This window comes from Papio anubis, chromosome 3 (genome assembly GCF_008728515.1).
Source record: "Papio anubis isolate 15944 chromosome 3, Panubis1.0, whole genome shotgun sequence".
In the NCBI taxonomy this organism is placed as follows: Eukaryota; Metazoa; Chordata; class Mammalia; order Primates; family Cercopithecidae; genus Papio; species Papio anubis.
Genome location: NC_044978.1, coordinates 24,001,950 through 24,023,049, shown reverse-complemented (window position 1 = coordinate 24,023,049; position 21,100 = coordinate 24,001,950). Strand labels below are relative to the sequence as shown.

The 21,100-nt window shown below is 39.0% G+C and overlaps 1 protein-coding gene across 1 annotated transcript in view; it reads left to right on the top strand.

Annotated features, from left to right (window-relative positions):
* The window catches only part of CPE (carboxypeptidase E), a 118,675-nt gene extending 102,141 nt beyond the window's left edge, over positions 1–16,534 (top strand). Inside the window, exons 4-9 of the mRNA XM_003899342.3 lie at positions 822–939; positions 2,993–3,175; positions 5,999–6,138; positions 11,428–11,527; positions 13,797–13,915; positions 15,726–16,534. Of these exons, the coding sequence (XP_003899391.1) occupies positions 822–939; positions 2,993–3,175; positions 5,999–6,138; positions 11,428–11,527; positions 13,797–13,915; positions 15,726–15,824 (759 nt within the window). The 3' untranslated portion in view covers positions 15,825–16,534. The remainder of the gene's footprint in view (positions 1–821; positions 940–2,992; positions 3,176–5,998; positions 6,139–11,427; positions 11,528–13,796; positions 13,916–15,725) is intronic.
* The last annotated feature ends 4,566 nt before the right edge of the window (positions 16,535–21,100 follow it).

Below are 21,100 nucleotides of genomic sequence, written 5' to 3'. Positions count from 1 at the left end.
CCAAAGAACAGCATGGATCACGTCGCCAGTAAAATCTTTTCTTTTCATTAGAGAAGCACTCGGGGTTTGAGAGTCTTCCTAGTTGCTATTAAAAACTCATTGCATAAAAGTATCAAGCTTTTGGCTCCACATTATTTCTTTGGTATACATTTCTTTTTTCCTTTGTTTTGCTTCCAAGATATGAGGGGCAGTGAATCATTCTAAAGACTTAACATGAATTCTTGAAACTTGCCTTTATTTAAAAATTTAAGATGACCATTCCAAAGTAAACATATTTTACAGTCCACTCTGAAGGAGACTCAACCTAATATTCTTTGATAGGAAAAATGTTTGAAGTAGTTGAGGGAAGTTGGGAAAATAATAAGCAAAATTTGGAAATAAACTTTACCACATGTTTGAACCACCACAGAGGACAGACCTTGTTCTGCAGTTCAACTATTTTCTTTTCTCCTTGTATTATCCTTAACTATTCATAATAACAACGTGTGAACCACTATAGATCAGACAGCGATGTCCCAAAATTTGTGAGTTGCATGCTGGTTTTCAAGTTACAAAGAGAAGAAAACTGGCAGCCCACAAAAATAAAACTTTGAAAGAAATTTAAACACTTTTGAAATATTTTTATTATAAATCTGAGAAAGTTAGACATGAGGAATGCTGCTCTTGTAGGAAGCTTTATGTTTTCTGCGAGGACAACCGCAAAATAGTTAAAATATGACCAGCTTTCAGTGTTTTCCTTTACCTTTCCTATGTCATTTCTGTCAAGTGGTCATATCAATGATTATTAAATTTATAATCCTTTTAATGTCTCATCTGAACAGCTTGCTCCTGAGACCAAGGCTGTCATTCATTGGATTATGGATATTCCTTTTGTGCTCTCTGCCAATCTCCATGGAGGAGACCTTGTGGCCAATTATCCATATGATGAGACACGGAGTGGTAGGTATTCTTTCTGCTTCTCTAATTGGTTCAAAGTTTATAATACTGTACAAGGGTTTACAGGATGATTTCTGTAATTTTTTTTTTTTAAAGAAGTGGACGTTAAGTGATTTTTGCCTGAAGAAAGAACTATGTTTAACAGGAAGCTCTCCTAATCATTTCATGTGGTGTTGGCATATCTATTTGGCAGAAAAGGACTCACTTTTTCAATAGTTTAGGTGAAGAGGAACGTGATCTTGACAGAGTACCTAGACAACAGAAAGGGAGAAAATATACGTCATAAACTTGGGTCACTCCTGGACACTGATAAAGTGGAGAGATTACGGAAGTTGTGTAGATTCATGTAGAAGATGGCTTGAACATGGGGGCAGCCTCTTGGTGCTTGATCAGGTCCCCAGTGGATCTCTACATGTGTCTTATTGTGTTCACACAGTTTTCCTTTTGGAACTATTTCTGGTGGTGTCAAGGAGGGGGTGGTGCTTTGGCTTTCTCTAACTCGTTTTAGTTAAGCTTCAGACAAAGCAACCTTTGGCCAGATAGATATTTTCAACTTGATTTTTGTTGCTCCAGGGAATTTCCTGCTTTGGATCTATTTTCAGGGGCCTTTGAAGAGTTAGCTCTTTGTAAAAACAAGATGATTATTTTATTTTATTTTTTAAAATTTTAGATTCAGGGTACTTGTGTAGGTTTGCTACATGGATATATTACATAACGGTGAAGTTTGGGTTTCTAGTGTACCCATCACCGAAAGAGTGAAACCAATAGGTGATTTTTCACCCCTCACCTCCTCCCATCCTCCCCACTTTTGGAGCCCCCAGGGCGTATTATTTCCACCTTTTATGTCAATGAACAGGCATTGTTTAGCTTCCACTTATAAGTGAGAGTATATGGTATTTGATTTCTGAATTATTTCACTTTGGATAATGGCTCCTAGCTCCATCCATGTCGTTGCAAAATACATGATATCATTCTTTTTTATGGCTGCTTAGTATTGCATAGTTTATCCAATCAACCACTGATGAACAATTAGGTTGGAATCAGAATCCATGACTCTGCTTTTGTGAATAGTGCTGCCATAAACATATGAGTGCACATGTCTTCTTTATATAATAATTTCTTTTCCTTTGGATACATGCTCAGTAGTGGGATTATTACATTGAATGGTAGTTCTATTTTTAGTTCTTTGAGAAATCTCTGTATTGTTTCCCATAGAAGTTACATTAATTTACAATTCCACCAACACTGGTGGGAATCCATGTCAACATCTGTTGTTTTTTGACTTTTTAATAATAGCCATTTTGAGTCATGTATTATGATATTGTGGTTTTAATTTGCATTTCTCTGATGATTAATGATGTTGAGCATTTTTTTCAATTATTTTGACTGCTTGTATGTCTTCTTTTGAAAAAAGTCTGTTCTTGTCCTTTGCCCAATTTTTAATGGGGTTGCTGGGATGATAATTTTAGATACTGGAAACTGAGTGTTGAAGAACATCTTTGGGGAAATAACATTGTTAAATAAATTTAAAGATTTTGTGGTTTGTTGATAATTAGGAAACTTGTAGGCCTGCATAATTTATAATGCATTAATAAGAATACAGTGTATCAAAATGTGTTATTTATTTCTATAATACATATAGGAGATTAAAAAAATCTAAGACCAGATATTGAATGGTATATATGAGAATGATTCATAGTGGGTATGAGATTAGTATAGGTATATTTTTTAAATTAATAATTTTAACAATAAAAATCTTCCTCCTATTCTCCCAGGCCTAGTTTCCTATGACTTTATTACCTTTCCTTGCAAAGCTTTCAACTCATAAGTAGAATGTACATTCTACCCAATTTCTACTTTGTAGTATTAGGAATGGAAGTTTTGTAACTTAAAAACTAAGTGTAATCAGTATTTAAACTTTTACCTCCTTCCCATAGTTATGTAGCTAAAAAATACATCAAAAATACAATTACTCAACACTGAATCACTCTTTAGAAAACATGCGGTGCTGCTTGGTCTGTGTCTGTTTCTTTAATCTTGTGGATTTGTTTTCTAGGTAGTGCTCATGAATACAGCTCCTCCCCAGATGACGCCATTTTCCAAAGCTTGGCCCGGGCATACTCTTCTTTCAACCCAGCCATGTCTAACCCCAATCGGCCACCATGTCGCAAGAATGATGATGACAGCAGCTTTGTAGATGGAACCACCAACGGTGGTGCTTGGTACAGTGTACCTGGAGGTGAGTTTCTGTTGTGCTGTCTATGTGATTGTAGCTTATTTACAATGACTGTTTAGGTTTAGAGAGTGATTTAGATTTAGAGAATCTTCTACCGTCCTCCATCATTAAAAAGTAGACTGAATCTATAGTTCTTCCATTAAAGTCAACTTTTTGCATGAATGATTACTATGTATAATTTTGTTTTTGTGAATTTTAAAAATTGTGATGCTAATTGAAGAGATACAGGAAATGAACTGAAGACATTCATTGGGAAAATAATAAATTGAATATTGTTAATTACGCTACTTTTCAAGTTCAAGCCTTAGGGAACGAGATGGCATCCTTAGTATATGCCAGTCATGCTCGTTCACTGTAGGTAAATATACATTTTAGAGGGCTTGCTTTGGCTTTTAGCATAACCTGGTGCACAGTACTCTTTTATTAAATGATGGAATAATGGGGAGTATTTGACATGGAATATTTAGTTTATGTTCACTACTCTAATAATCCCTATGAGATCAGGTAGCTTTTCGCTGTTTAGTTTGAAAAGGAAGCAGTTGCCATGTGGGACAGTAGCTGGGAGAAGCCCCTTCCTAGGTAGCCAAGGCGGCTCTCTTGGCTTCCTTGTCCCAAGGTGGACTTTACAGAGCTCTTATTTTCACTAACACTCAAGGATGAAGATTGAAATGTGAAGATATTTATATATATTTTTACTTTTCTCTTTGCCTGAGAAAAATTTTCTATGGCCCACCTGGAGGAAGAAAATTTGTTAGGGTAATAAGCAGTGTTAGCTAATTGTAGGGTATTGGTGTGTTTAATATGCTTAATTTTGTTGAATTATGTGCTGAGAAAAATATTCTTTCTGATTTTTTTCTTTCTGATACATGTTAATTCTGTTATTTATATTTTGCATTTTATCCAGATCAGACTTACTACTCTTTCCCCCAATAGCTTCAGAAATATGATCTATGTTAAATTTAGGATTTAGAGCATGTCAAGTATATCAGATAGGAAGTAATTTTATGCTTTAGTTTTTACAAAAACTTTAATGATTCCTTGCAATTCCTTTTTGAACAAATAGTGTATTGTCAACAAAATATAAAGCAATCTATATCAGTAAAATACTGATAATAACATTATTAACAATAATAATAATATTAGTTAACGATTATGTCTCATTTAGCTAAACAGTCAAAGAAGCTCCGTTAGTCTTCAGTTCTGTATATAGTGAATAACATTCATGTCTTAGGTCAGGTTTTCTAGAAGCAGAGCCTGGACAGGGATTTGGATGCTTGTAATTTATCAAGGGAGCACTTTTTAGGAAACACCCTGTAGGGAAGAGAGGGAAGCAGAGCAAGGAAGGGGATAGAGCTAAACAGGGGTGTGGTCTCAGGCAAAGTCCAGCGTTGGCCTGAGCCATTGGAAGAAGCCTGGAGCATAAATTAGGGGCAGGTTTTTCTTCCCTTGAGGGAAAAGGATGAGCCTTTGGTGGCTCTATATTGGTCAGCCATTGGTTGTGGGGTGCCAGAAGGAATTGGGGGGAGAGATAGGAGGATGTAACTCCCAAGCCAGGTGGAGATTCTGGCTCCCACCAGCAATTCTCTGGAAAAGGGCTGGGGGATAGCTGTGAGATCTAACAGCCAACACCTGTAGCAGTTTGAGTCTGGATGCCCTGGCTCCATAAAAGCAATCTGGTGGACACTAACAGCATCCACTACTAATTTGAGTCAGATTTAAATTAAAATTGCTCTGGATGCAGACTATTCTCTTTGGTGCTGTTTGAAGTATTGTTATCATTATATCTTGTATGTAGTAGATACTCAGGGATTGTTGAATTAATATATAGTGTGAAAGGAAATTAAATTCTGGGACCTCAACCTCATTTAGCTAAAGGGAAAAGTCAAGCTGGGAACTGGGTCACACAAACCTGCCACCCCATTTTGGTTCCTAAATAAGATAACTACAAGATGAAAGGATACACGCCTCCCTCATATTTTGCCCACAAAGAAATTCCTGGTGAGCTGTTAAAACTTCACCTTGGCCATGTAAATTGATAGCTTATCTTTACAGGTGCAGTCACCCCAGCCCGCCAGACACAAATGCATATCTGATTGCTCCCCTACCCCATTTTGTCTGTGTTATCTTATGTAAAATGCACATTCCCCACATTTTTCCTCTGCCCCCTTTTGTTTATGTGAAAACTGTGCGCTTATCAATATCCCACCCTCTCCCCTTTAAATTTGGGGTCCTCAAAATCATCTTCGGAGAAAGGCATAGACCTGTCTCTGGGGCGCATCCTTAACTTTGTCAAAGAAATCCCCTAAAACGATTGAGACTTGTCTCATCATTTTTCTTGATTGACAATAGTATATTGCCAAGACTCCCAATCCCTCAGAAATACACTATGATACTGATTGGGCTTAAGGAACAATGTAGTATGACAGATCATGTCACATGAAGCTCCAAGTTCTTCTCCAGTAGGAAGGTAGACTTAGAGGGATGTGCATTTCTTTAACAGATCAGTAGGGATGAAGTCTTTTACCCTGTTGTCTTCTCCAAAGCCCACTCCAGCAGTGTGAAGGGTGGGTGATGTCCGCATTAGCACTCTGAAGCAGCAAGTGCTTTTGCTTAGGAACCTGAGAGTTTGTGCTTTTAAGGTCTAACAAGCCCCCACCTCTGTTGTTCAATCCCTTACAGCAGATGATTCCTGTTAAGGTTTCCCACAGGCTCCCCAAATGCCCTGGTTTGTGTACCTTTTACTTGGTTCTTGATTCAGAAGACTAGCCTGCGTAGAGTTTTAGGCTCCTTGTGCATATTTTGACTTTCCATTTGGCATTTTGGCAGGGATGCAAGACTTCAATTACCTTAGCAGCAACTGTTTTGAGATCACCGTGGAGCTTAGCTGTGAGAAGTTCCCACCTGAAGAGACTCTGAAGACCTACTGGGAGGATAACAAAAACTCCCTCATTAGCTACCTTGAGCAGGTAAACACAGTCTCCAGCATAAAATGCAAGGCTTAGAAGCATTCAAACCTGGCATACAATGGTCTTGTTAGAGGAGTCCAGTGGAGTCCATCTGGTGCAGAATGAGGACACTGTATTTGGAAGGCAGGTGTCAGCAGTGTTTCAGTTAGGCTTTTATTTGTCGTAGGTTTTGTGGCTCATGACTATTCACCAAGAACTGACTAAACTGGAGAGTATAGAGAAAAGATGTAGAATCTTGTTTTTGTTTGTATTATTCTAAGCAAGTGCAATCCTAGGACTCCACCCTGATCACCATGAGGCATCCCAGGCAGAGTCAGAACAAAAGTAAGGCAGGTGAGGCACCTAGAATGGAAAATTTAAGGAGGATTTTAATCTTAGGGACATGCAAGTACAGGATTAGCACTTGAGAGTAAGTGTCTCCTTAAGTTTTGAGCTGTAGAGGCATCATCTTTCTCACCCTAGACTCAACTGTATCACAGGTAATAATAATAATAATGAGTTATGTTTATTGGTCATTTACTATTTCCAAGGCATTATACTAAATGCCTTTTATGTAATAACTAGTGCATTTAATCCCCACAACAACCTTACAAGGGAAGTTATCATCATCATCATCATCATCATTATAATCATCACTAAATTAAAGATGAGGAATCAGAGACACAGAGAGACTAGACAGCTCACCTGAAGTTGCTTAGCAAGAATCCAAATCCAGGCTATTTCCAGAATCACCATGCTATGCTGACTTTCAGAACAGAAGCCTGGATCTTTACCAGAGAGCCATTTATGTAGCCATTCCAATGGGATCCATATAGAATTTTGGGGGATCTCACCATCTGCCAGAATAAAATCCTTCACCTACTCAGGCCAGTCCCCTGCCAACCCTACCCCCTGCATAGTATGTAGACACTGGCACCAGGGGCAGTGGCGGTGGGAAGACCTAAAGACTCTGTTCATTCCTGCAGCGCTTTGCCAGTCTTCAAATTTTATTCTAAATGTGGCCATTTACACCTAAAGTCAAGTAGAGTGATGTTAGTTTCATGTGCCAACAAATAGTCCAGACCGATCTGTTAAACTAATTTGACATAAACAAATACTATTAAATAAACATTTAAGTATTTATATGTATATATGTACATATAAACATATATATACATAAAATCAACACTTTTTTTTAAAGTAAAACCAGGAGTTGAATCCAGTTTCTTTCTCCACCATTGCAAGGCCCTGTTGCAGTGGTCTCTATATCTTGCTACGGCCTCCTTTGAATAAAGGCTGCTCTACAAAAAAAAAAAAAAAAAAAAAAAAAAGAAGCAAAATCAGCATAGGAATTCTTTTACACATGTCAAATATCCATATATTGTCATACTATCATGGAATACATCCACTGATGTCAGACAGTGATTAAAGAACACATTCCACAGGATTCTTTTTGAATCAATGGATTCCTGCTGCATGTTAGCTTAAAAAGGTATTTTCCAACACAAAAACTAAGGATAAGTAGTCCACGATGACTCTAGAACAACTGTGGTGGGAATCCCTACAGAACGTCTCCTTTGAGGAGAGCTGTATTTGGATGGATCTTCTAAGAGCAAAGTTAACTGAAAAGCATGTTTTTGGATAGAGGAAGTAAGATGGGACTGACTGGGGTGTTCTCCATTTAGATATCAAATACAGTGCTTTTAATTTTAATAAATAATAATATTTAAATTTTTAATAATATTTGTATTTATACTCCTTAATACAGTGCTTTTAATTTTACATATGTATTTTTTCAACAAAAATGTATTGACTAGTTTCACATCCCAGGCATTCAGTGAGGCACTGGGGATAGTGACCTCAGGAAGGCTTCACATGAGTGCTGTCAGAAACAAGAATACCTCATCACAAGAGAGGAGGAGAGCTGGCTGAAAAACAAAAAAAGCTTAGCTACAAGGAGCAATGGCAGTCCACAGAAGGGGGGCCTAACCCAATCACGGGAGTTTGGAAAAGGCTTCTTGGAGCTGTGCTATAAGACTTACTAAAGTTGATGCCCATAAGATCATCACTCTGATCAACAATTTAGAAACATCCTTAGCTGCTGTTGAAATCATCTCTTAGTTCTTGAGGAAAAAAATATAATACAAAACAAATAAAACACGTCTTCTTACCATATTGAAAAAGGAGATTTGTCTTATTTATGGTGGCAGGGGGGGCATGCATCCAATTCATTTGACAGCGATATCAATTTATATATAAATAAGCTAAAAAGAAGAAGGATAAAGTTATACAATCCTATTTTATGCTGCTCGGAATAAGAATTTGCTCTGTCCACAGATCCATGTGATCTACCTTGATATGGCGTTGTCATTATGATGCTAACTGTGTCTAAGCAGTGAGTGGTATTTATAACCAGCTCATCTAGCTTGCATCATAGAACACTCCAGTTTAGGAAAACAAAGGCTGATGAAAAATCAGTGAGGGCTGCCAGAAGTTCTGTGTTGTAATTGTTGTCTTGACAATGGTGGTGATTAGTAATTGAACACCTGGGCCTAAAATCTAAGCTTGGACTAGTTTACAACTCATAGAAAGTAGGTGATTAGGAGATCTATTTCTGTGACTGTTGGAGAGGAAATCCCTTGCGGAGTTTTAAAGAGATGTTTGCAGGGACTAGAATTGTAAAGCTAATTAGACTAAAGAGTTTGCTAAGGAGAAGAGCTCCCTTCCACTCAGTAGCTTTGGAACAGTCTAGTTCTCAAAATTCTCGAAGAATTTCTTAAAGAATGGTTCATGGGCACCTGCGTTAGAATCATCTAGAGTTCTTATTAAACATGCGTTTCCTCTCCTACCATTAAATCACACTCTCTGCAGGGAAGAACCCAAGAATCTTCAGTTGCAGCAAGCTCTCTGTGTGACACGGAGTACATGAGGGTTTAGGGGGTGTAAACAGTCCTAGCAACAATGGAGAATCTTCTGGATGCTTTTTCAGCCTTCGCTGAAACTGAGAAGTCCTGGAATCTGGGGAGTGATCATCGCAGGCAGCACAAGTGTAGTAAAACAGCTTCTTCCAGGCATGAGTGAAATTTGGACTTTCGTGATTTCTTTTGCAAAAGCCATACAATCTGAATTTTCCAGTCTGAATTCATGGGGAGTTGACACAGTCCATACACTTCTACTGAGATTTATTACTACACTGGAATTTTTCAAACAGAAAAGTTGACATATCACAGACAGACATTTACTTCTTTAACTATTTGTTAAACTGCATACTGAGATATAAGTCTTGGATTGCAGAGGCAGAAAAAAATAAAGCCATGAATATTAACCGAATAGATTTGTGCCTAATACAGGCAAATAATCTGTTCTTGTAGTGATTAATTTACTTACTTTACAATGATGTGGAAATTAGAAACTTTCTTTAAGGCTTATAATATTGATAGTTTTAGGATTGTAGTACCTCAAGGGGAATAAAGTACTTGGGTAAATCCTCTTTTATCAGCTAGCATCTTTCTAAGTTTTATTGAATGGGGCATCATTTTAAGAAATTTAGAGTTTGGGTCTCTACATATAGCCCATTTCTTCTTCTCTACACTTTTTCTGATTTTTCATCTGTTAATTCAGAAAGTTAAGTTTTCATGTTTCATGTTTTTCAGTGGCTAAATTTCAAACTCTTCTCAATTTTGGTTGTCTGATTCATAAATAAGTTATGGAGAAAAGTTAGAATTGAATAAATCTTAAACTTTAAAAAATATATTTACTCTCTTTACTATACTGGTTGCCAATAAAATGATCATTATTACTGACAACAGGGATAGCCTTTTCCTATTTGCAACATTAAAAAAATTACACGTTATTTTTATAGGGTGTGAGAGGTTTCTTTTTTAAAGAAAAATGGCACACACAAAAAATATTGCTGGTAACACGGGACATCTTTTTGATAAAACAGTGTACCACTGCCGAATTTATTCTTTGATGACAAAGGGTTACAGGAGACTTATCTCTCTGCTGTAGGGAAATAGTCAAATATCATAAGTAACGAAAGACAATTTATTTTCTATAGCCCAATTGGGTGAGGCACAACCTGAGCATTTGGGAGGTTGGTGCATATTTTGTTAAGTAATCAAGTTTAGTGAATTACCATTTGATACTTTAGATGCAGTACTTTCTTAAAGACCTGAAGCGACTCTGTCACTTCAAACACATATTGACTTCGATGAATTGTCTTTCCAAAATAAAGAGAAAAGCAGTTTTTGTAGTTTGCAGTGTATTAAATAATAGCCAGTTGATGACTACAACTTAATTTAGGGGGATTATTCTCAGTGGCAGCTCTCCCATCTTCTTCCTAATTCAACATCCTATTTTCTGTTATAAGGTTCCCTACTCTATTTTCAGCCAAAATAATGTTAATAGATTTAATGCAAAAGCAGTCACAGTATATATCTTTTAATCTAGAATGAGCTAATATTAAATGGCTTTTATTATGATATCCTTGTTAATTGACAGTAGCCATATAACAGATACATAGATGACCAAAATTAAAAGAGAGTAAGTTATGAAATACGCTAAGACTAGAACTTTACACATATTGTAGCAGGATGAGCTGCAGACAAACCCCTCAGACATGGAGTTAAAGAAGGAAGGGCTTTATTTGACCGGGAGCATTGGCAAGACTCACGTCTCAAAAACCAAGCTCCCCGAGTAAGCAATTCCTGTCCCTCTTAAGAGCTCCCAACTCTAAGGGAGTCCACGTGAGAGGGTCACGATCAAGTAAGCAAGCAGGGGTATGTGACTGGGGGCTGCATGCACCGGTAATTAGAACAGAACAGAACAGGACAGGGATTTTCACAGTACTTTTCCATACGGTGTCCGTAATGTATAGATAACATAACCAATTAGGTCAGGGGTTGATCTTTATCAGGCCCAGGGTGTGATGCCGGGCTGTCTTCCTGTGGATTTCATTTCTGCCTTTGAATTTTTACTTCTTCTTTCTTCGGAGGCAGAAATTGGGCATAAGACAATATGAGGGTTGTCTCCTCCCTTAATATGACAGTTTTTTATGATTTGGAAGGTACTAAAGTCTTTTTTTTTTTGGACACAAATAAGATATTAATTTTCATTTCTCTATTTATGGAAAAGCAGAATAAAATGCACAAAAAATTCAGTGGCCTTTTGTGCATGTCTTGATTCTTAAACAATGGGGATCTACGGTATTTGCTGGAAAATAAGGAGATGCTTGATATGAAACATATTTGAGGCCATTTCTATAATTTATAGGTCATATTAACTTTTGGTTGTTTTTGACCTTCACAGATACACCGAGGAGTCAAAGGATTTGTCCGAGATCTTCAAGGTAACCCAATTGCCAATGCCACCATCTCCGTGGAAGGAATAGACCACGATGTTACATCCGGTGGGTCTTTGCCACAATCTGGAGGCTCTACGTTATTTACAACAGCATAATTACTAATTATCATAATTATAAGTCTTATGCTCTTCTGAGCAAAACAAATAGCTCGTATCTCTGCAGCATTTCTGAGCTTTGATCTGGTGAAGTTTCATTTGTGGGCTCAGGTCAGGCGGAGTGGAGCCCAGGGCGGCTGCTGCGTTACAAATCCGGGTGCAGCAGGTGGCGCCCTTTCCTCAGCTGTCTCGCCCCAGAGCTGGGAGCTGGTGCCACAGGCTGCCGATTCTTCGCGGTTCTTCAGGCAAAGGAAAAGGAGCTGCCAGAGTTAAAATACCAGTGACTTTCTGGTCTGTGTTAAGAAGTGCTAACGAGCTGCTAATGGGGAGACCGAAGGAGGGAGCGCAAAGAGGAGGAAGGAAGAAAATTGCTGCGGGTTGTGTGTCTAAAAATTCTCACACAGTTTTTCATTTAATCCATAAAATAAATCCGCAGGGATTCAAGGTTAAACAAGAATTTATAGGATTGAGGTGCAATGTTAGTGACTTCTAGGTTTTGAGCTCAATTTCCATTTTCCCAGTTTGAGGAAAATGATGATTTTTCTGGCAAATCTACCTACTCCCATTAATAAACATTGATCCAGGTCATTTTAATTGTCATTTGTTGGGATATTTTCAATAATGACAGCTTTTTCTTTTTAGTTATAAACTCTTTACAATTTTTTTTAGACCTTGTGACAATTAACCTTTAACTTATGTCCCAAACCACTCTGTATCATCAGCTCTTTCTTAACCTTCACATTTATAGCTTGGATTAAAAAAAAAAAATCTTTAACATTTGTCCTCTAAAACTCCATTCATTCTTCATTTGTCAACAGCCCACTAGATGCCAGCCAGTATGCCAGAATCTGTGCCAAGATGTTACCCCATGTAGCCCCTTAGCCCTTAGCTGGGAGGGTGAAACCCAGCATTAGTATCCTTGCCACAAGAAACCTGTTAGCCCTAATGTGTCATACAAATATTTTATTTTCTCTGCATTCCATGATGTGAACTGTTTAGGAAAATCTAACCAGGGAATAAAGAGGTGGAAAGAAATTAAACCGGAGGAGGGGCTCTAGAACACTCCAGCTTTTCAATGGCAAGGTGATAATAAGAAGGAACCAGCAATAGAACTGAAGGTAGAAAGAAAATGCAGTGTGTTGTCCTGGAGGCCTTAAAGTGCTTCAGGAAGGAGGGAGTGAAAAGGCATCAATTAAGATGAACCTTGTGAATGAATCCTTGGATTTAGCAGTTCAGAGGATCTTATCAAAATCTGTTCAATGGAGTGAGTGGTGGGATCCTGATTGGACTGGGTCCAACGGAGAATAAGAGAAGAATCATTCTGAGATTGAGACATGAACAAACCTTTCCAGAAATTTTGCTATAAAGCAAAGAAGGCAATGGAGGCAATAGCTGCAAGGAGATGTGGATTTAGAGGTAGATATGATGATATGGTGATGGGGGCTTAATTTTTTTGACTGTACCTATTTTTGCAATGAAATAAGATGTAAAGTATCAACTGGGAGGATGAACGGGATGTGTAGGGTGTTAGGAAAAAGAAGAAGGTAAGAAGGTGTGAAGTGTCTACGAAAACCTTGCTCTTCAAAGTGTGGCCTCTGCTCGCAACCTTAGCATTGCCCTGGGGCTGGTCAGGAATGCAGAACCCGGGAGCTGGAGTCAGATTTTGCATTTTACTGAGTTTCCCAGGTTTGCTCCCAAGTTTGAAAATCACTGATTTAGGCAAATGGGAGATTGAATGGACTAGGGTGCCCAATGTATTCTAAGTCTTTAGAAATCTAAATTTCTAACTAGGGCCTCAGAGATCCTACAGGGGCTACCTTTGGCCCACACTCTGTGAAGATTCTCTGACTGTCAGGTCGTCACCTGGCAAGAGTCAAAACATGATGGTTGTATGTTCTGACGCCACTGCTTGGGGACTTCATCTGTCTTTTTCCCTGTGTTGCTCGTGATGTGATTAGAAGGTCTATGATCGTACGAGGTTTATTAGACAATTTAACATTGATATCTGTAAAGTAGCTGTAAGAAATCAAGCCTGTAAAGAAAGTTTCACGCCCTATTCAATAAAATTTCATTAAATTCCCTATATATTTACTTCAAAAATCGAGAATCAAAAAAGTTGAACTGAGCTAGACTGGGTATTCCTTAGATGGCATAATTATGCATTTTGTAATTCTGCATATGTCATGTGCTTTGTGATCTGATATTCTGCTTTCCTACAGCAAAGGATGGTGATTACTGGAGATTGCTTATACCTGGAAACTATAAACTTACAGCCTCAGCTCCAGGCTATCTGGCAATAACAAAGAAAGTGGCAGTTCCTTACAGCCCTGCTGTTGGGGTAAGTAATCATAATAATAGCCAAGCGCTATAATAATAATTAAACATTTACCATTGTCAGGCATACTTAAGTGACTTATATTTAATCTTCATACTAGCCCTATGAGGTAGGTAGCATTGTTATCTCCACTTAACAGATGAGAAAACTGAGGCTTAGCAAAGTTAATATGAAGCTCTATTACCATTTCTCAGTTTTTGAAGAGATTTACAAGAAAATGAAATAAAACTTTAAAAAATTAAATTTTTATTTGCTAACCTTGATTTCCATCTAAATGGGATTATATTTCATTTGCCTTTTTATCTTTAGCACCTAGCACATGCCTTTCTCAATAAGTATCTGAAAAAAAATGATACGTAAAAGAAAATTCTAGGTGCTAACCAAACATTTATTTAGCGTATTCTATGTGCAAGGCTGTCTGTGCTAAGTACTATCAAAAACCATATCTTATTTAAGTAGATCTCGTTTGTTTGTTAGGAAGGTGATGGTGATAAGACCAAAATTTCTCTTAGAGAAGAATTTTACTACTACCTTTGTATTATATGCCTGGGCCCGTGGGAATATCTGTAGGATTTCTTGAAAGTCTACAAGGCTTACTTGAAAAGAATTTATTATATTTTTGTTTATGCACCCAAAACTTGGAGTATAAATTCTTGGTTTTTGCAAACAAAGTATCTTGAGTTGTTAACTGGTACATGGCTTTGATTGTGTGCATGTCTACACTGGGCTGTATATGTATTAAAATCAAGAGGTATATTTGGGTAACTGAAACCCGGAAGAAATGGCCCCGGGAACAAGTTGTAAAGGTTCCACTATTTTGATCCTTTGTCTTTCTGGCATGTGTTAGTGCAAGGATATAGTGAATGGAATCACGATCCAAAATAATCAGGCATTTCAGTGGCCAAATCAAGAAACTCGTAGTTCCATCTGGGATGGGGCCTGAGAGGATTGGGGTTGGGGGCTGCCTACTTTGAACAGCCTTTTACGCAGAGTGCGTGGCTTCTCCATAGACCTGATGAAGATTCCTATTCACAAAGAGAGTGGCTTGGACACATACTTGCTTTTGTCAGTTTGTTTAACAGATTCGAGGTTCTGGAAAGCAGAACCTTGTAGTTTGGGATACCAGCATGCTGAACTGTACTCTTCTACATTCCCTCCCACATTAGAAGAAGATTCAAGGCTGACAGGAGGTGCTCACTCAATAGCCAAAGGCAAAAAATTAACTATAAGTTAATTTTTTTTCTTTTCTTTTTTTGAGACAGAGTCTTGCTCCATCGCCCAGGCTGGAGTGCAGTGGCACGATCTTGGCTCACTGCAACCTCTGCCTCCCGGGTTCAAGAGATTCTCGTTCCTCAGCCTCCTGAGTAGCTGGGATTACAGGCTTGTGCCACCACGCTCAGCTAATTTCTGTATTTTTAGCAGAGACGGGGTTTCACCGTGTTGGTCAGGCTGGCTTTGAACTCCTGACCTTGTGATCTGCCCGCTGGGACCTCCCAAAGTGCTGGGATTACAGACATGAGTCACCGCGCCCGATCAGTTATATCTTTTTATGAGGAGAAGAGACTGGGGCAGGAATTTTGTGAATTATATCTGTCTTCAAAGCCATTAAATCAAAGGACATTTCAAACATAAGGCTTTTGAATTTTTTCCCCCTGAAAATATCTTTTATTTATCACAAGAGATTTTTATTTCAGGATTTGCTTTAATTCAGGTGGCTGGATTGAGTGTGTACTGAAACTGCCCTTATTTTTAAATTTCAATTAAAAGAACATATGCAGTTTGATAGTAATATGCTCTTGATTTTCTCTTTTAGGTTGATTTTGAACTGGAGTCATTTTCTGAAAGGAAAGAAGAGGAGAAGGAAGAATTGATGGAATGGTGGAAAATGATGTCAGAAACTTTAAATTTTTAAAAAGGCTTCTAGCTAGCTGCTTTAAATCTATCTATATAATGTAGTATGATGTAATGTGGTCTTTTTTTTAGATTTTGTGCAGTTAATACTTAACATTGATTTATTTTTTAATCATTTAAATATTAATCAACATTACTTAAAAAATAGCCTCTTAGGTAAAAATATAAGAACTTGATATATTTCATTCTCTTATATAGTATTCATTTTCCTACCTATATTACACAAAAAATATAGAAAAGATTTAAGTAATTTTGCCACCCTAGGCTTCAATGCAATATTCCTGGTATTATTTACAATGCAGAACTTTTTGGGTAATTCTAGCTTTTAAAAATTAGTGAAGTTCTTTTACTGTAACTGGTGACAATGTCACATAATGGATGCTATTGAAAAGGTTAACAGATACAGCTCGGAGTTGTGAGCACTCTACTGCAAGGCTTAAACAATTCAGTATAAATTGTCGTTTTTTTCTTGTGCTGACTAACTATAAGCATGATCTTGTTAATGCATTTTTGATGGGAAGAAAAGGTACATGTTTACAAAGAGGTTTTATGAAAGGAATAAAAATTGACTTCTTGCTTGTACATATAGGAGCAATACTATTATATTATTTAGTCCGTTAACACCACTTAAAAGTTTAGGGTTTTCTCTTGGTTGTGGAGTGGCCCAGAAATGCATTCTGAATGAATAAAGGTTAAAAAAAAAAAAAAATCCCCAGGGTGTGTATTTTAATTCTCTAAGATTTTTGGTCTAGCACTGTGGTCTTGTGATGAAAACATGTATCCTCTTAATAGTGGCTTCTCATGTGTTCATCCTGTACATTTTAAAATTTGTTAGGCGACCGCTGTGTGCCAAGCACTGCATAGCCTCTATGTATGTTATTGTGGCAGGCGAAAGGTTCTGATTTTGGACACAACCTTTAAATAAATAACACACAAATCAATGTTTGGACACAAACTCTGAATCAGTAACACACAGGTTAATATGTAATTATGCGTTGTGATAAGTAAAATGACAAGAAAGAGCAGGGTACAGAGAGAAAGAATGACAGAGCAACTTAAATTAGACTGGATGAGAGGAGTCAGGGTTGCATCTTAATGCACAGACCTAGAATATTGAGTGGGTGTGAGCATTGCAGAGTGTCTGAGTGTAGGGGTGTGTGTATGTGCATGGTGGTGGTGGTATGGTTGATCAATGCTGCAAGTGTAAGTTTTGGTTACAATCGTGCTGTTATAATAGTAGGCCCCCACATATATCCTGGGTTAAGCACAATGGAAGTGTATGTTTTGCTCAGGTATCTATACTGGAAAGAAGACAGAAAGATGGGGTGACTTTTCTTCACACATTCTGGGACCACGTTCCAGAATCTGGGATCTGCCATCTTCTGCACACGTCCAACAATGCTGCATTGGCGGTCGTCTCCACTGTAGCCAGTGGGAAAGGGGAAAGAGCAAGGGGGAGAATGCAGAGGGTGTTCTTGTGGGCAGGCCTGGGAGTGGTATACATTACTTCTGTTCCCATCACACTGCCTGGAATTGTACATTCTTTGGCCACAGTAACTGCAAGGAAGTCTGGGAAATGTAGTCTAGAAGTGCACCCAGGTAGGTGAGGAGACGTGGACTTTGGGACAGAATAGCAGATGCAAAAGCATTTGGGTAGGAAACACATGGCTTGATGGAGACTGAAGAAGGACAGATGTACAGTTGCCTAAGAGAAGCTCACAGAGTGAGAAGAAAATTGAGATTGAAACTGAGCTCCGAAGAGCTTCGAAATTTTGCTTCTCGAGGTTTAGATAAGAGAGGATAGACTGCAGTATGCTGCCGTAAGAAGCAACTCCAAATCTTAGTGTTCTAACTTAATAGTAATTTATTTTTCATGCAAAGTCTGTAGGTCTACGTAACTCTCCAGGAACTTTGCCCCGCATGCTGTGACACAATTATGTAGAATGTTTCTACCTGCAGCTCTGCCATCTCAGCACAAGGTTTCTTCAGTCTCCTGTGTTGGTCACAGAAGAAGATAACTGGGGCCACTTCTGCCCACAGCTCACAGGTCAGAGCTAGTTACATGGCCTTGCCTAACCACAATGTTTGGTGAGCACTGTCACTGCCGCAGTCGTCTCTCTGGTGCCAACACAACTTTGCTCTCCTTTTTCCAAATATACGACTCACTTTGCAAGGGAGACGACTTAAAGTCACATCAAATCATGGCTTTGAGCTTCAATTTCAGGATCTCTGAGTGATCTCACAATAGTCTCTATGTCAGGTCTGTATATGGCCAATCCTGTTTCAGGGACAAGTAAACTAAGAAGACAGGTAACATGCATCCCTCACCCCCAGTGTGCAGTGGTAGAACCGGATCAAGACAATGTGAGGAAACACTTCCATTTGAAGTGGTGAGCAATGAGAGGGGCCCAGCGTTCAGGCCTGCAGCAACTCAGGACTCTCACCGAGCAGACACTTTATGGGCCTTCTATTTTGGGGGTAGAAAGTGTTTCTGGTTTCAGAATTCATTCTGCACTTTGGCAAAAGCTTTCTTTCTTTTCTTTTTTTTGATACAGAGTCTCACTCTGTCACCCAGGCTGGAGCGCAGTAGCGCCATCTCGGCTCACTGCAAGCTCCACCTCCCGGGTTCACGCCATTCTCCTGCCTCAGCCTCCTGAGTAGCTGGGACTACAGGTGCCCGCTACCACGCCCAGCTAATTTTTTTGTATTTTTAGTAGAGATGGGTTTTCCATGTTAGCCAGGATGGTCTTGATGTCCTGACCCCGTGATCCACCCGCCTTGGCCTCCCAAAGTGCTGGGATTACCGGCGTGAGCCCCGTGCCTGACCAAGAGCTTTCTTTTCCTATTGTTCTCCATGGCCTTGACTTTGCTCTCTTAAACTTCTCTCTGTTCACTCGGGACCTAAGTTGGTGGAGGTCCTGACCTGCATAGCTATATCATCTGGAATGTGGGACCTCCCCACTTACTGCAGAGGGTGGGGAGGAGAGACTGGAACGGAGGAGTGGACCATCTCATTGGCTTAGCCTGGAGGTGACACATGTCACTTCTGCTCACATTTTGTTGTCCAGGACTAGTCACCTGACTTTGCCTACCTGAACAGAATGCAGGAAATATAGGGGAGGACACTGGTTATATGTCTCCACTATAGGGCCATACAGGCCAAATGGACTACCCATTCGACTATTGGAAGGAAAGTGTTAGTTCTATGTGGTCTTGTCCTTGCACCCAGTTTTCTTGATAGAGGGCTTCAAAGCTCCCTGTCCTGGTCATGCTGTTAACATGCTCCAATTTTATCTAATGGCATGGGGGACATAGAATTGAGCACTGTTGGGAGGGAAAGTCCTTTCCCTGGTCTTATGTTTTTGTGTTGAAGGACCTCCATTGAAATACAACTCTTGGCCTGTAGTCTCACCCCTCACACACTCCTTCCAGCAGAGAAATCAATTACCTAATTGCAAGGTGGTGACGGGGTACTAATTGGGTAGAACAACTCTATCAAAGGACCGTAAACTTCCCATTTTCCTCCTTGGAGACAGCTCCAAACTTTCCTTTGGGTGCAGAGGGAGGCTTTGGATGTGTATTTGGACAGAGGAGAGAGTTGGCAGTCACGGAGTATTAATAGGATCTTTGATTCACAAACCTAGTGTCATTTTCTCCAATTAGTTTATCAATAATAAAGCTGACAGTTTAACCTCTGTCTACTGATCTGTGTTTTATTTTTCAACTGCTTCTGAACTCAGGAGTAGAAGAAATAGGCAACTTATACTAAATGCCTAAAATTTTTAAGAGGCATACATGTGTAGTATTTTAGATTTGTGGCTTTTTTTTTTTTTGGTGAAAGTAAAGTGGGGCCAGGAGCGGTGGCTCATGCCTGTGATCCCAGCACTTTGGGAGGCCAAGGAAGATGGATTGACTGAGTTTAGGAGTTTGAGACCACCCTGGGTAACATGGTGAAACTTTGTCTCTACTAAAAAAATATAAAAATTAGCTGGGTGTGGTGGCAGGCACCCAGCTACTCAGGAGGCTGAGGCAGGAGAATTGCTTGAACTCGGGAGGCAGAGATTGCAGTGAGCCAAGATTGCGCCCCTGCACTCCAGCCTGGGTGACAGATGAGACTGTCTCAAAAAAAAAAAAAAAAAAATTGGTGAAGTGGGCAGCACCTTTCTCTTTTGACTACTCTCCTTCTTCCTCTCCTTCTTTCCCTTCTTCCTCTCCTCCCCCTCCTCCTCTTCGTCCTTGTCTTCGTCATCTTCTTCTTTTTCTTCTTCCTTGGGATTTCCTCTGTTGTCCAGACTAAATTTCAGTGGCTCCATCATGGCTCACTGCAGCCTTAACCTCCCAGGCACAGGCGATCCTTCCACCTCAGCCTCCTGTAGCTGGGACTATAGGCACACACCACCACACCCAGCTACTTTTTTATATTTTGTAGAGACAGGGTTTCACCATGTTGCCCAGGCTGGTCTCAAATTCCTTGGCTCAAACAATCCATCTGCCTTGGCCTGCCAAAGTGCTGGGATTACAGGCATGAGCCACCACACTGGGCCTATACTTCTCTTAATTCAGTCTAAGATGATACTGACATTTATTTGAAGTTAAGTCACATTGTTATGTCTATAAACTTAGCATAAATGAAAACTCTGAACTAAGATTTTTCGATCTGGTTTGGAAGTGAAGGTTAGAGCAGTCAAGGATATGGAAGATACATGAGCTGAGGGTTAAACAGATCTGGATTATGCACAAGAGGGTCAAATAGCTCTAGGTAAGAAAAATAAGAACAGAAGGGGACTGAGTCATTGATTTTAATGAAATAATGAACGCATTTTGAACTTCGCTTTTTTTCTCTGTCATTGAGAATGAAAATCAGACACGTTACTATGGGAAAATAGCTAATCTTAACTCTTTTTAATTTCCAATTTTTCACATAAACAAAGGTATACATGACTTGCAGAAAGGGAAATATGAACTTTGATATTCATATTTTATTTATACAGGCAACGTCTGAAATCTTTCCATGATTTGGTGTTGTGGGAGGCTGAAAAACCATCATTTGTTCCAACATATTGCTCAACTTGTCTTTTCAAAATTCCCATGACGATTGTCTTCTGTGGTTAGGACTGGATGACATTTGGAGTTTCTGCCTCAAAAATGTCAAAATAGAGTATACCTAAGCTTTTACATCTCACCTTGTAAATACACTACATCCTGGTTTTACTGTTCTTAAGTAAACATCTTTCTAGGCACTTACAAATGGTCTGATTCTTTACTCGTTTCATTTCT